Source organism: Ctenopharyngodon idella, chromosome 12, assembly GCF_019924925.1.
Source record: "Ctenopharyngodon idella isolate HZGC_01 chromosome 12, HZGC01, whole genome shotgun sequence".
NCBI lineage: Eukaryota > Metazoa > Chordata > Actinopteri > Cypriniformes > Xenocyprididae > Ctenopharyngodon > Ctenopharyngodon idella.
The window spans coordinates 16,261,851-16,276,720 of record NC_067231.1 but is presented as its reverse complement, the minus strand read 5'-3'; the positions used below and the strand labels follow the sequence as shown (position 1 = coordinate 16,276,720).

At 36.7% G+C, this 14,870-nt stretch overlaps 1 protein-coding gene across 2 annotated transcripts in view; it reads left to right on the top strand.

Annotated features, from left to right (window-relative positions):
* Positions 1–14,870, top strand: part of mpp7a (MAGUK p55 scaffold protein 7a) — a 124,333-nt gene that overhangs the window by 31,764 nt on the left and 77,699 nt on the right. For both annotated transcript variants that reach the window (XM_051914230.1, XM_051914231.1), the window contains 2 exons: positions 1,041–1,200; positions 10,878–10,996. In XM_051914230.1, coding sequence (XP_051770190.1) covers positions 1,164–1,200; positions 10,878–10,996 — 156 coding nt within the window. In that variant the 5' untranslated portion in view covers positions 1,041–1,163. The remainder of the gene's footprint in view (positions 1–1,040; positions 1,201–10,877; positions 10,997–14,870) is intronic.

Here is a 14,870-nt window from a genome sequence, read left to right as displayed (position 1 = left end):
GCGCACACCAATGACACGCCATGCGTTTTATAACAACACGACTGCCATGAGTCAGTCACAGGCAGGAGTTACAGGACTAAAGGGAAAGAGAGCGAGATTGACAGAAGGGTCAGCAAAGAGGAAATAGGCAGAGGAGGATAACGTAACAAAGAAATAGAGGAGGAAATGTGTTAATTTGACCTCAAGCTATTGTTTCAATCATGTGTATTGTCTCTTTGAACACTCTCTGATCTTGTGGGGATTGTGATGTGTAACATGTAATCTCTACAGAGTCTACTCTTTCTTTTTTTTTTTTTTAAACACAATTTTAGTGTGTTAAACCGTTTTACCTCTGAAACACAAGTCTCTTTGCTCATCTTCTGTCTGTCTTTTTGGTTCAGATTGCAGTCAACCTAATGGCTGCAGTTTGTAAATTGTAATTGGCTGTAATGTCACCACTAGATGGCGGCAGTGTGCTTTATGATTATCACATAGCAGCGTATGATTGAATCTCCAGCATACCTTTCATTGCAATCAGGTGGAGGTTTTTTTTTTTTTTTTTTTTTTTTTCTCTCTCCATAAGGATTCTTGTTCCACAAACCTGATACTGTGTGATCTATATAAAGGCAGAGCAAGTATGGTTGCCCCCACCTTCCTCTTTCCATCTCTCAGTTTTTCATTTGTTCTTTCAGGCCACTGGTTACAGGTCTTTGGGGTGACATAAAGGTTTCAGGTGCTTTTGGTGCCGCGGCACGGATCCGGGCAGGCACAGGCCCCTGGACGGAAAAAGCAGAAATTGGAATTGATTTCAGGAACATTTGGGGGCTAATGTATCTCCGTCTCTTTCATTCTGTCCCTTCGTTTCTTCTTCTGTTCCTTTGCCTCATGTCTTCCACCTTTTGAACTCATTAGATATTGCAAAGTGGGTCCATTTTGTAGGGCTTATCTTGTTAACCTATTAATTGTGTATACATTCTTAAATAAGATTTTCAGTACCTTTTAATATAGTCATATTTATTTATTTATTAATTTTTTTTTTTTTTTTTTTTTGTCTTTTATAGATTTGCCAATGACATAACCAAGGGATTGCAGACTCTTCCTGGGGTCGAGTCGCCCAACACCAACACTGCTGGATCATTGTGGTAACGTTGTGAAGTTGAAAGGAAGCTGATTTGCTGGTCATCATGCCAGCCCTCTCCACCAGAACTGGCAGTGAGATAGGTATCTAATCTTACTCCCTACACCTTATCTTATGGCAGTTAGGTCCAGCAAGCTTGCCCAAATGTCAACTTCTTGCTTATAAAACCGTTTAATGCTTATTGTTAAAAACCATAAAACGGCAACAAACATATATGCACTGATTACTAAATATAATCACCACGGATGTATGAGATCTGTATGTGTACGAGTCACGCATCTAACTTGTACATTCATCTCTTGATGAAAAGTTAGGGGTTGGTAAGGTTTTTTTTTTTTTATAAAGAAGTCTCTAATGCTCACCAAGGTTGCATTAATTGATTAAAAAAAATACAGTAAAATGGTAAAATATTATTGCAATTTTAATATATTTTAAAGTTTAACTTTTTCCTGTGATGATTTTTCTGCATCATTAATCCAGTTTTCAGTGTCACATGATCCTTCAGAAAATATATTAATATATGATTTGGTACTCAAGAAACATTTCTCATTATCAGTGTTGAAAACAGTTGTGCTGCTTAATATTTTTGTGAACATTGTGATACATTTTTTTTAATGTATTCTTTAGGGGTGTCACAGTATATCCGATACAAAAATGCAACAATATATATCGTGGATAGTGACAGTATGCATTGTGTATCATTCACCCAAAATTAAAATTACTGTTTGAGGGGGAAAAAATTCAAATTTTAGTCTCAGTACTACATTAAACTTTTATATAGAATGTTGAATATAATGTATAAAAATGCAATGGGGGAATATTTGTGGGTCCTGATTATGCCAAATTAGCAGTCTTATGTTAACAGTAAAAAGTGGCCTACATTATTTTAAATATATCTAGTCAGTGACAAGCATATTTGTCTAAAATAATTCTGCATTTTCAGCTTCAGAATCATGAATATTTTTATTCTAATGCCACCATTGTCCTGTGCATTGGGTTACCAGCACCAAGTCCAAGCCTATTCATTTCCACCCCCAATGTAATAAACTTTGCATTTTAATCAACAATGCATTTTATTTATTTTTTTGATAAGCTTTTACCATATGTCTCGGAGTATCGCAATCATATTGTATCGTGACATGAGGATATCTTTACACCCCTAGTATTCTTTGAATAGAATGGTTTTTATTAAATTATTCTTAGTTTTTTTTTTTTTTTTTTTTTTTTTTTTTTTTTTAAATGGCATTTATTTTTGTCACTATTGATCAATGGGATGTATCCTTATACACAAATGTACTCTCAAACACACACTGAGTCTCTTCCCCCCCCGCCCAAATCCCTCTCTGTTGGTCTCATTTCCTTTATAAAGAATGGATTACTAAGTGAATGTAATCTATTAGAAAATAATGCCTAGTTGAGGTATAAAAGTCTGATGGACGATCGTAAGATTGCTGGGAGACATGTGGTATGGTTAGGTTACGTCTGCTGTGCGCGATCCTGTCTTGCCCAACAGGTTTTTAATGAACACTTTGAACGCCCAGTAAGCCACTGTGGATCTGATAGATTAGAACCATTACATACCTTATGTCAAGATGTGTGCAAGCACTCGTGTGTCGTTATGCCACTGCTCTTGATGTGTTATTGGCTGCTATATTGCTGTTGGACACATGACATAAACCCTTTCTCTCTCTCACACACACACGCGCACACGCGCGCACACACACATTAAACGTCCCATTCATAAGGCAGGAAATTGAGATTTAATCACCAAAGCCCGCTATAAAATTGATCAAGGATGACTGCCACTAAATTATTAGCTTGTTTTTGGCTCGTATGACCAATGCATGTCTATTCTTTCTGTCTCATTAAACCTCTCCATCATACAGTGTCTGTTCTGCTCTAGACTCATTCCTCTGTATGGACATAAAATGCTGTTCTCTTACTCCATCATGTATCCTGTTTTTTTTTTTGTGTGGGTGTTTTGCTTCCTGGTGGCATTTGATTTCACTACCCTTGGGTGTCCTTGGACTGACAGACCCATCCACCCACTACCTGTAAAATGTGAGAGAAAGAAACTCTGGTGTTGATGTCATATGATAAATTACTGTAATTCCTCTTGCATCAACTGCAAACTCAATCATCCTGTGCACTTCAGCTCACATTCACAAAGTCAGAAGTTATTCTCTCAGGCTCCTAAAAAGAATACCATCAAAAAGCCTTAAAAAGCATGCCTTCATCCCTTGCTTTCATGTTATCAATAGATTACTTTTTTCTGAACATGAGACAAAAAGGGTGACTGTCTAACCCTGTCCTAATTGCAGTCCAGATTAGTTCTGTACCATTTATTGGTTGGTTGGTTGATTGATTAAAAAACAAATTTAAAAATAAACAAATGGTAATTTAAAAAGGTATTTCAATTTTTAAATGATTTTATCCCTTTTGTTTATCCCTTTTTTGTTATTATTTATTTTTATATATTTTCGTATTTATTTTAAATATCCAAAATAAAAACAAATATTTATTTGTTATGTTTATTTTTTATTTATTTTAATATTTGTATAATTTAATTATTTCATTTCCTTTTTTCCTTTTTGTATTTCTGCATTTTTCTGCATAAAAATATAAATATTTAAAAAAAATATATATTAATATTGTTTAAAAAAACATTTTATAATTTTAATTTATACCGTTATTTTCAGAAACTGAAAAGACAGATCATTCAGTAAGTGTTTCGGTTTCTCAGAGCTGCACTCCCACCTGTCTTCCGCACAGTCTGTTAGCCTGATCACTTTGAATCTGCCCTTTGATTGGAGCGTCGTAGCCCCCTACTAGGTTTTTATGAGTCGTATGAAGTTTTACAGTGTTATTCTGGGCCGGCCTGCTGGTCCAATTACGTTAACTCTCCCCAAGGCATCACTAAAAAGATAAGAGCGCCAGGTAGGCTTGAGAGAGACAAAAGGGGACATGTGGGAAATTTTTAGGACAGAAGTTTTTTAGCAGATAAGCCTGCTCTAATGAAGATGAATGCATGTGTGTGTGACAGGTTTTATGCATGAAACTATCTGAGCAGGTATTCTACTTGAAACTGAAATTGTTTTTTGATTAGTGTGTGTATGTGGAAATAATATTTCCATCAGTCCTGTTTAGGAACAAGTGTATGGTGTAATGATGCCGTTGTCCGTAACGAGATCCATATTGAGCTCCATATTGTTTATCGTTCAGGTGCGGAGTCTCTCTTATGGCTTCAGCAGAGCACCGGCTGAATATGGCTGCAATGAGGGATATGACAGGAATGGCCATATTAAATTTCTTCTCGGCTAACAGTAAATTTTTCCATTCTGATGTCAAGAATGCAGAGCATCTGGGAGCAGAAGACAGAACGAAAGAGAGGGAGGGAGAGAGGAACGTTAGTAGCGGCAGCAGCATGCGCTTTGGGAGCACTTTATCGATTTCCAGCTATTTATCCTCCTCTTTTCCATCTCTCCTCTCTTTTTCTCTCTCTCTACTGCCACAGGGATGCAGAACTGTAACACAAGGATTTGTTGCCACTGGAATAGCTCCCTGTTTCCAATTACATCAGAATGAAAATTTCCACTTCATTTTACCAAATGCAGGAGAAAGGAGAGGGAGAAAAGAGATTTTATTTTTTGTCCCCATTTTCAGAGGATAGAGATATCTGTCGCTGTCAACAAGCAGAGCGTGTTCAGTTCCGAATATCTGGTGTGGTTGCTGGAATGTAAAAAAGGTCTGAACATCTACACAACGTCCAAAAGCTACAAATGAGCAATCTACATTTATTTTATTGTATATGCATCACAATACTAAAGTGTTGCGAAGTGGTTGCTAGGGTGCTCTGGATGGTGACTTACTAATCCAAGTCAAAAGAGCCAACCATTTTGTCTCTGATAATCTGGTGACAGTTTCAAAAACCCAACCCTTAAATTCAAGCTTGTCAGTTATTTTTCTGGTGTGATCGAGCTCTGATATTCTGATACAGACATGAAACGTGTACTGTCACATGGAATCAGAGTGTGATTGGACTGAATCTTTTCTACAGGTGTTCAAATGGTTGCTTCAGGATCACATTCCCTCCTGTTCTGTCTAATCTCAGTAAAATAATTGGGCTCCAGAGATTCTGGGCTCCAGAGATGCTCATTTGAGGAATGGTTTGACCTTGGCTACTGTGCTGCTAGATCACAATGAGGAAAAAAAAAAAAAAAATGTTTTTTTTTTTTTTTATTTTATTTTTTTTTTTTTTTTTTTTGACAAGCACTTCATGGCTCCAGCCAGGGAAAAAAATACTGAGAGCTACTGACTTAAAATGAAAAAATTTGAAACCAATTGTTTTTTTTTTTTGTTTTTTTTTTTTCTTTCTTTCTTTCTTTCTTTCTCCAAATTACAGAAACACTCAATATATTTCTGTTTCAAAATAATTCTGTTCCTTTTAAGCTTTCGCTTTCTATTTCATTTTTATCAAAGAATCTTGAAAAACTGCATCATAGTTTACAAAAACATATCGAGCAGCACAACTGTTTTGTGTCTTGAGCACCAAATCAGCATTATATAGTGATTTCTGAAGGGTCATGCGACGCTGAAGACTCGAGTAATGACTCCTGAAAACTGAAAATTAAGCTTTTCCATCACAGGAATAAATTACGTATTAAAATATTTATTTTAAATTGCAATATTTCATAATATTTACTGTATTTATGATCAAATAAATGTAGCCTTGGTGAGCATAAGAGACTTCTTTCAAGTACATTAAAAAAATTACAGTCCTCAAACTTTTGAATTGTAGTGTAGATTTATTTATTTATTTTGAAACACCTCTCACATGGTCGTTTACTTTATATTGCCACATATTAACATCCATCAGCAGGTATTTCAATTTAAAGGTACTGCTACAAATTCACATTTGTAACCATTTAAAGAGTTAGTTCACCCAAAAATGAAAATTCTGTCATTAATTACTCACCCTTATGTCGTTCCACACTTGTAAGGCCTTCGTTCATCTTCAGAATGCAAATTAAGATATTTTTGATAAAATCCGATGGCTCAGTGAGGTCTCCATTGACAGCCAGATAACCAACACTTTCAAATGCCCAGAAAGGTACTAAACACATTTTTAAAACTGTTCATGTGACTACAGTGGTTCAACATTAATGTTATGAAGCGAGGAGAATACTTTTTGTGTGCCAAAAAAACAAAATAACGTCTTTATTCAACAATATCGAGTTATGGGCAATTTCATAACACTGCTTCATGAAGCTTCGAAGCTTTACGAATCTTTTGTTTCGAATCAGTGGTTCGGAGCGTGTATCAAACTGCCAAAGTCTCATGATTTCATTAAATGAGGCTTTGTTACGTCATAAGTGTTTCGAAACATTTCGAAATTTCAATGGCTCACGTGACTTTGGCAGTTTGATACACGCTCCAAACCACTGATTCGAAACAAAAGATTTGTAAAGCTTCGAAGCTTCATGAAGCAGTGTTTTGAAATTGTTGAATCAATATTGTTGAATAAAGTCGTTATTTTGTTTTTCTGCCGCACAAAAAGTATTCTCATCGCTTCGTAACATTAAGGTTGAACCACTGTAGACACACAAACTATTTTAAATATATCTTTAGTACCTTTCTGGGCATTAAAAGTGTTAATTGTCTTGCTGTCAATGCAGGCACCACTGAGCCATCGGATTTTATCAAAAATATCTTAATTTGTCTTCTGAAGATGAACGAAGGTCTTACACGTGTGGAACGACATGAGGGTGAGTAATTAATGACAGAATTTTCATTTTTGGGTGAACTAACCCTTTTAAGTTGCAGAATGGAGTACACATGGTTTATTGCTAAAAGCAATTAGTAGGATGATGCAGTGTATATGTGCAGTACTGATGTATAGGACTAGACACCATTTTAGTGTGCGCCCTCAGGAAAAAGGTACAAAAGCTGTCACTGGGGTGGTACCAATTTCAAAAGGTACACCTTTGTACCTGAAGAGTGCATTTTTGTAACTCTGGTACATATTGGTACCAAAAGTGTACATTTTAGTACCTAAATGGTATATATTTGAACATTTAAAGTGACTGCTTTTGTACCTTTTTTTTTTTTATTTTATTTTTTTTTTCCCTCCCCTGAGTCTGTGACTGTGTGTGTGTAATTGGAGTAGATGGTCCAGAATATGCTAGTAGGTCTGGGAGATCCTGGGCAAGAGCTCTAATGTGGTGTTGTGGTTAAAGAGGCTGGAGCTGAGAACACTGCGATGAAACCCTGCAATGGACTCAGAATGCATGTTTGTGCGCTTCATGCATATCGGCCGTTCAGACACAGATACCCCAAGAACAGATCAAAGATAGTCACTACAACTCAGACTGTTATGTAGCCACATAATTTTCTCTCTCTCTCCCACTCTACTATAATTTGTCAGCTCCGGAGGGCCTCTTTCTCTCTGTGGATGTAGTTTTTCTGTTTTAGGAGGTAAATCAAAGGGTAAATGAATGAAAGTACGCAGAGTGCAGCTGTTCTTGTTTTCATTTTTCCATTCACTCGCTCAGTTTTCTCACAGACAGGCATGAACAATGTTTTTGAATAGCACCTGAAATACTGACCCCTGAGGTGGTCTTATGCATGAGTGTGTATTTGCATGACATGTATATTGCTTCACAGAGTCAGTCTCTCTGCACTTGAAGGAGAGAAGTACGGCCCAGTGTTCATTTCCTGCTGCACAGCTCACTGAGACGAGTGTGTGTGAATCTTTTTGCACTATTGACTCTTGAACCCAACCGAACAAGACATTCAAAGAAAGCCATTTTACTGTTCCTTTTCAAAATGTGGCCTGTGTTGTAAATCTATCTGGTCTGGTTTTCTTCCAGTTGTCCTCTTCCTGGCTAGTGTGAGGCCAACAGGAGCCAGACAGGGAACCAACGGAGCATATTTCCCATGCGGACAGCCTCTATTGTGGCGTGTGTTTGTGTGTTTGTATGCGCTATCCTTGTTTCTTATTTTCTGAGTGCCTAAGAATATCTGTGTTGTTCCAGAAAACCATCACGTCTGCGTGCATGTGCACTTAAGCGTTTGTGTGTGTATTGTGTTAACTCCAGACAGTTTGGATGACCTTGCTGCCTTCTTAACAGCCTGTGTAATTAAAGCTGCTCTTCATGCCCTGTTCTGCTGACCCATAATGCTGTGAATTTGAGAAGCAGGTCCTTCTGCCCTCTGCTCCGCCCTGTTGTATTCCAGCACCGCCATTGATGTCTGAGGAACGCTGTTATTTTCTGGAGGCCGCTGGGAAGTGTAGGCGTGCGAAAAGGAAACACTGCTTGGCACAGCATTCTTTCACATCCCGCCCGGTATATTTGGCCTGGCAGCCAATAATGTTCAGTTTACGCAGATCCTTTTATAGGCTGCTGCTGGGACATAAGGTTAGATGTTTACTGTTAAAGTCAGCCTGTGTCCAGATGGTCAGCGGTCGGCTGAACAGTGTCGGCGAGTGAGTGACTACTTAAAAGTAGCGCCACTACTAACTTAACGTTTGTGAGTAGCTCAGCTGTTAGAAAACAGTGTAGCATTTCCAGTAACAAGCCAGTTTGTCCAACAAGTGGTGACGCGGTGCTGTTTTGTCACATTGCAGCTTATGCAGAGGCCATAGTCAAATTTGTTCTGTTAATCTGTTTCAATAGAATCATGTATTTTTGTTACATGATGCTGTTTGTGACTATTTAACCATTTTGTCACATAAATCAGTTTTGCAATTTAATATTTAATTAATAAGCAAGTGCATATATTTGTTATCAGTACTCACTACTATGTATAATATATAATATAATATATTGTTATATTATATTATAATATAAGCTTTCAATTATACTATAATGTTGAATGGTTATAATTAATGATTATAATTAATTATAACTATTATATAATTATGATATATTATAATTGTAATTATTGGCGTTGGGCCGAACGGTTCTCATTCCGTAACCGTTCCATTCCGTGCCGATCCGGTCCAGCTGGAACGGTTACATTTTCATTTTCCTCTGTGGGGCTGATAACGGTCGCTCTTATCTTTTTAAGATGATATTTACATCTCATATCATCTTACTGATGATATGAGATGTAAATAATGACTGCGTTATGTCAGATGATCAGATATTTCTTTTAATTTTATTATTAATTTGTATTTATGTTGCTCAAATAGAGCCCTTAGCCAGCTACAGAGAAACTGGTAGCCAGGCAACAGACAAATGACCAATCACTTCACGGATTCTACCAGCACGATTCGGCACGGTTGTCTAAATGGTTTGTAATCGTGCCATGCCGAACCAGGCTCAAGTGGAAACACAACTGGAACAGAACCATTCTAAGAACCGTTCGGCCCGACGGTGGAAAAGCGGCTAGTGATACTTGCCTTCATTCATAGTGCTTGGTAAAAAGCCATTATGCCATTAAGGAGATTCAATGTGTTATATTATATTATATTATATTATATTATATTATATTTACCTGCAATTCAACAGAGGATAAGGGATATGGATTGATGAATTGGTAACGCTTTACAATAAGGTTAATTTGTTAACATTAGTTAATGTATTAACTAACATGAACTAACAATGAGCATTACATTTGCAGTTTAAAGCAGTTTATTATTAGTTCACAGAGCATGTAACTAATGTTAACAAATTAACCCTATTGTAAAGTGTTACCGATGAATTATTGTATTAAATGTTTAAATCATGTACACTTGCATGAAAAGACGACTCCAGTTGACTGCCATATTGGTCAGTGCTGCATTGCAGTGCACCTTTAAATATAATTAGTGTAGTTCGCTAAATTTTGTATTTTTTTTCTTTTTTGTTTGATTGTAATTTAACTGACCAAGAACTTTAGGAAAGACTTTCTAGTCATCTTGCACTTTCAGCTCAAGTGATGTTGATGTATGAAACTGATGTATGATGTGTGAATCTGTCAGCAGCAAAAATGAATATTCTGAATATGTCATTTACTCATGTTATTTCCAAGACTTACTTTCTTCTGCGGAGCATAAAATAAATTGAGAAATTGTTTAGTGTTTATTTGTCCTTTCAGTGGAAGTAAATGGTAAAAACCTTTTTCAAAATATCTTTTGTGTTCCACAGAAGTAAAAGTCAGTCATACAGGTTTGGAATGACATGTAGGTGCGTAAATGATGACAGTTTTCATTTTTGGGTCATTTACCCTCTTAATAATAGTAGTTGTCATATCCACCTTCCTCTGCTGTATTTTCTTGTGCATAAGCGAGTTATAAAGACCTAGTTGGTGTGTTTATTTTGTTTAAACATCACAGGCATCCTAATGAAACTTTAGGGATTTGATTCACAGTTCCAGTTGTGATTCCTAGAAAAACAGGAAACATTCAGACAAAGGGAGGAAGTGAGGTGCAGCCTGGGAGAGGACCTTTTTTTTTTTTTTTTTTTTTTTTTTACCCTCAGTTTGACCCATTGAGCATGCTAAATTAAACCATAATGTTTTCACTTTTTTACTGTTGGTGTACTGATGTGTGAAGACTATACTACACCACAACATCTCAGAGGTTTTCACTGAAGAATAATGTTCATAACCGATCTGACATGGTTCAGGTGACTGTTAATGCAGATTTTCTGGGTCTTGTTTATATCTGTCTATATTTTCTCTTTGGGTATTGGGGGAGTGTGTGTGTGTGTGTGTGTGTGTGTGTGTGTGTGTGTGTGAGAGAGTGTGTAATGTGTTTCCTGTATTTCCTCTGCAGGTCTGTATGAGCTTTTGTCTGTATTGCCGTCTCAGCTGCAGCCTCATGTGGAGAGCGCAGATGACCGCTCTTTTCTACACGCTATGTTCGGGGAGAGGAGTCTACATTCATTGGTCAAGGTGAGCATGTGTGTGTGAGAAATGCTAGACATAAACTACTCTAAGTCGTGACGTAACACACTAGGTCACTAAATCATTGCAGGATAGTGTTTTTTTGTATAAGTGGTGATCTAAAGGCACATCCAGGAAAAGTTAAATCAATGATAATTGAATGCGAACCGTTTCAGACTTGAAATAGGATATAGGCTGTATGCCCTGTTGTCACGGTTGTTGCTAAATCTAAATCTTTGGTTAAGGCCAGTTTTAACTGTGTTTGTAATTTCATTTCTTCTTTCTCTTATTTACATTTACTCTCCGGCTTGTCTTTTTGAGTGTGGATTTACACAAGTTTTCATATGCTACTTTTGGGAAATCGGTTTAATCAGGTTGTGCTGTGCCTGTGCTTATCAGCTTTCACTTGTTTTACCTGCAGTTCCTTTGATTTTTCTTCCCTTCATTCTTTTCATGGTCAAGCACTGCTGTCACTGATTCTCAGACACTTGTACTCATACTTAATACATAGTTCACTGGCCATATTGGTTCTGTTGTACACGCTGTAGACTGAGCTGCGCACCAGAAGTCCTCTATATAACAGTCTACCCGCAGAGGCAGAAGAAGTCTGACAGGCAGGACAGCAGACCACAGTCTAAGCCAAAGACCTCTGTTCTCTTTTCTCCATGCAATTAAAGCAGGGTTTCACACATGTCCCACTGTACTCTGTTGCTCTGCCATGGTGCCACTCCAGAGAGCCTTACAGGAAATTGGACTCAACTTGTAATTTCCACCTAAGTTCAATATGTCTCTGTTTGTGTGTGTGTCTATATTAGACAAAAGGGAAAATGAAAAGAAGAGAGGGATAGTTTGGAAACTTTACTTTAAATTATTTCTAGTGGGAAGTAAATTGTTTGGTAACACTTAAAGCCTTTATATATAATGTAGGGATGCACCGATATGATTTTTTTTGGGGCCGATACCGATATTAACAAACAATTATTGGCCGATACCGATATTTGTCACTTTCTCTCTTATTTGAAATTTTGTCATCAAAATAGTATTTTTAAATAAGCAAAATTCAAAAACACCTGCATTAAAATATACTAGCAGGTTTATTGCTGCAAATAATTTTTAATGAACATCGACTGGATCCATTTAACATTCAGCAGGCCTACATAAAGACAACAGAACAAAGATACATATGAAATATGTTTTTTTGGTAGGTTTAATAGTTTTCAGGTACAGAAATAAAGTAAACAAATGTAAAATAGCACTGCATATTCTTCACTGTATAAATTATATACATAGTAATCCTTCTTTATTGTAACAGGCTTTATTGTGATTAATCTTCTAATTTGTTTTTTATTTTGCATTTTTATATTTTTTGTAAGTTTAAATATGTATGAGATCTCCTTTACTAAGGCGGGAGTCTTATTTTCTACGGTCCGAGGAGAGCACGCAGTTCTTCAGAGTTATTTTGCAGATTTAAAGTTTGTCCGTTTAAGCATCCCCCGAAAAGGCATAAGATCTGTATGTATTTGTTTACTGTTAGTTAGTTTGTATAACTGTTTTGAGTAATTCGCTGTATGTTGATGATAATGCAATAGAGAGAGAGTTTAATGCGCACTTATTGTGCTCTGTATTGTTTAGCTTTTGTGGTGATTTGTTTGGAGTGACAATGGACGCAATAAACTTTATAGAAGATCAGTAAAGGTTTGGTCATTATTCGGATGGGGTCTGCTACACTTATTAAAGTTACAAAAGTTATTTAGTCAAGAATAGTGTGCGATCTTTTGTTATTTGATTAGCATTAAAGTGCAGAAAGCAGCGCTAGGATTACGCAACAGTCATTATACAGGTCAGTGCCTTCACGCAGTTAATTAATAAACCATCGGTTTGTTATATCGGCCTTTTTCCTGCTACAGCCGATATGCCGATGGTTGTAAATTGAGCAAAAATCGGCTGATAAATATCGGTGGCCGATACGTCGGTGCATCCATAATATAATGCATAATAAATGTATTTTAATGCATTAATTATGCCTTGTAATGCACCTAATAATGCATTGTATTATCTCATGAATAGTTGTAACCGCAGTTATATATATATTGTAACACTTTTATAAAGTATAATGCATTAAAACACATGACAAACAACCAATTTCAGATCTAACAAGGAATGTACAAATATTATAATGCATTTTAACTTTGGTTACAATTATTTATAATATAAACGATAAAATGCATTACAACGTGCATGAATACTTTTATAATGCATCATACATAAAGGCTTTAAGTAAAGCCCAGTTCTTTCCTAAGGTCTCTTAGGATATAGGATATAAGATAGAGACTCTCTATCCTATAAAGTTTGATCTGATTTTTTTTTTTTTTTTTTTTTTTTCTGAATTTTGTTTGTAAGGCTGTAATTACACTGTCATCCAATATTTTAAATAATTTTTTCATATCTCATGAAGATTGGATTTTTTTTTTTTTTTTTTTTTTTTCCCATCATAACTAATCATACCAATCTTTGGGTTGTAAGCTTGCTTGACACAGCTGTCAGATCAGCTGCTAATGCCTGCGGTTTTCACCTCTGTGCATTTCTGTAAGTGTTGTTACAAGATGAAAACAGATTAAACGCAGACTCCTGTATTCAACCCTCCAGGGCCAACATGGCATACACCTGTGGGGCGCTGGGGATAGGTGACCAACTCGGAGGAGTCTGAGGTTTTAGATCTGCCATCGCATAAGCTGTGTGGAGCTCAAATGGTTACTTGCTTTTCCACTGACAGCGTGCTTGAGGCGTCCAATCTGGCCTTGTTTCATGCATTTTCACAATGGAAAAGGCAGTTTGGGACTTGAAAAAGTTTAGCTAGGATCCAGTAACCTCAGTGGCAAGGGAGCGGGATAGCAGGTCTCATTCACTAATAATTGTGTGGATTGTTTTGTATTTTAATTTGCATAAAATATGCCCAAACCATCTCCATATATGGGCCTTCTTTTACAGCTTTTTACTTTTTAAAATAAAATATAGTGTTACCAATTAATTTTAGCATTATATATTTGATTCAAAAGTTGATCTCACTAAATGCTAGAAATTGCTAGAAATCATATTTAAATGACTTCCGTTTGTTACATTTAAAGTCAGTGTGTGACTGCATAAAGTCACTTAAAAGGGGTACTTCACCACAGGCAAAATGGGCTTTCACTAAAGCTAAGCTGCTTGTACAGTAGAAGGGCAGAAAAAAATTGAAATCGGTGCTCCTTGACTAGAGAAAAAAGCTGTTGCCAAATAGGTAAGAGAAATTTAAACACCCATAATACACTGGGAATGTTGCCATTCAAGGCCACTCCCGCCAGTCTGCTATGTATCTGCTTACCAGAGTCAAATACTGCCTTGCTTTAGTAAGAAATACTTGTTAGCAAACTTTTAGGCCCTGTCCCAAATGTCACCCTAAACACTCACGGTCTTCCTATGAGTCCGCAATTTCGTGACGCATTTATACACTAAATCCTGCATACTGTAAACTCTGGTACAACCTGCATATTTTTAAATGCTCAAGACAGACATCACTACCTGGACCTCACAGCGATTGGCTGTCAGATGCGTTTTATTGCTTGATATTTGCATAATGTTGAGAACTGCCCAATCTTTTGACGCTCTCGGCCGCTCTCAACACTTTTTTTTTTTTTTTTTTTTTTTCTCCTCCTCTCTGGTCTGCTGTAAATCCCACAATTCACACTGTGTAGGAATAAGTTGAAAATGCTCACTCTGCTCCACTCACTCCATGCCAATAGACACTCACTGTAAGTCCATAAGACCGTAAGTGCAAATGAAGGCCCTGTCCCAAATGGAATCCTAAGCACTCGCAATCTTCCTCCAAGTCCACACTTTCTTGACT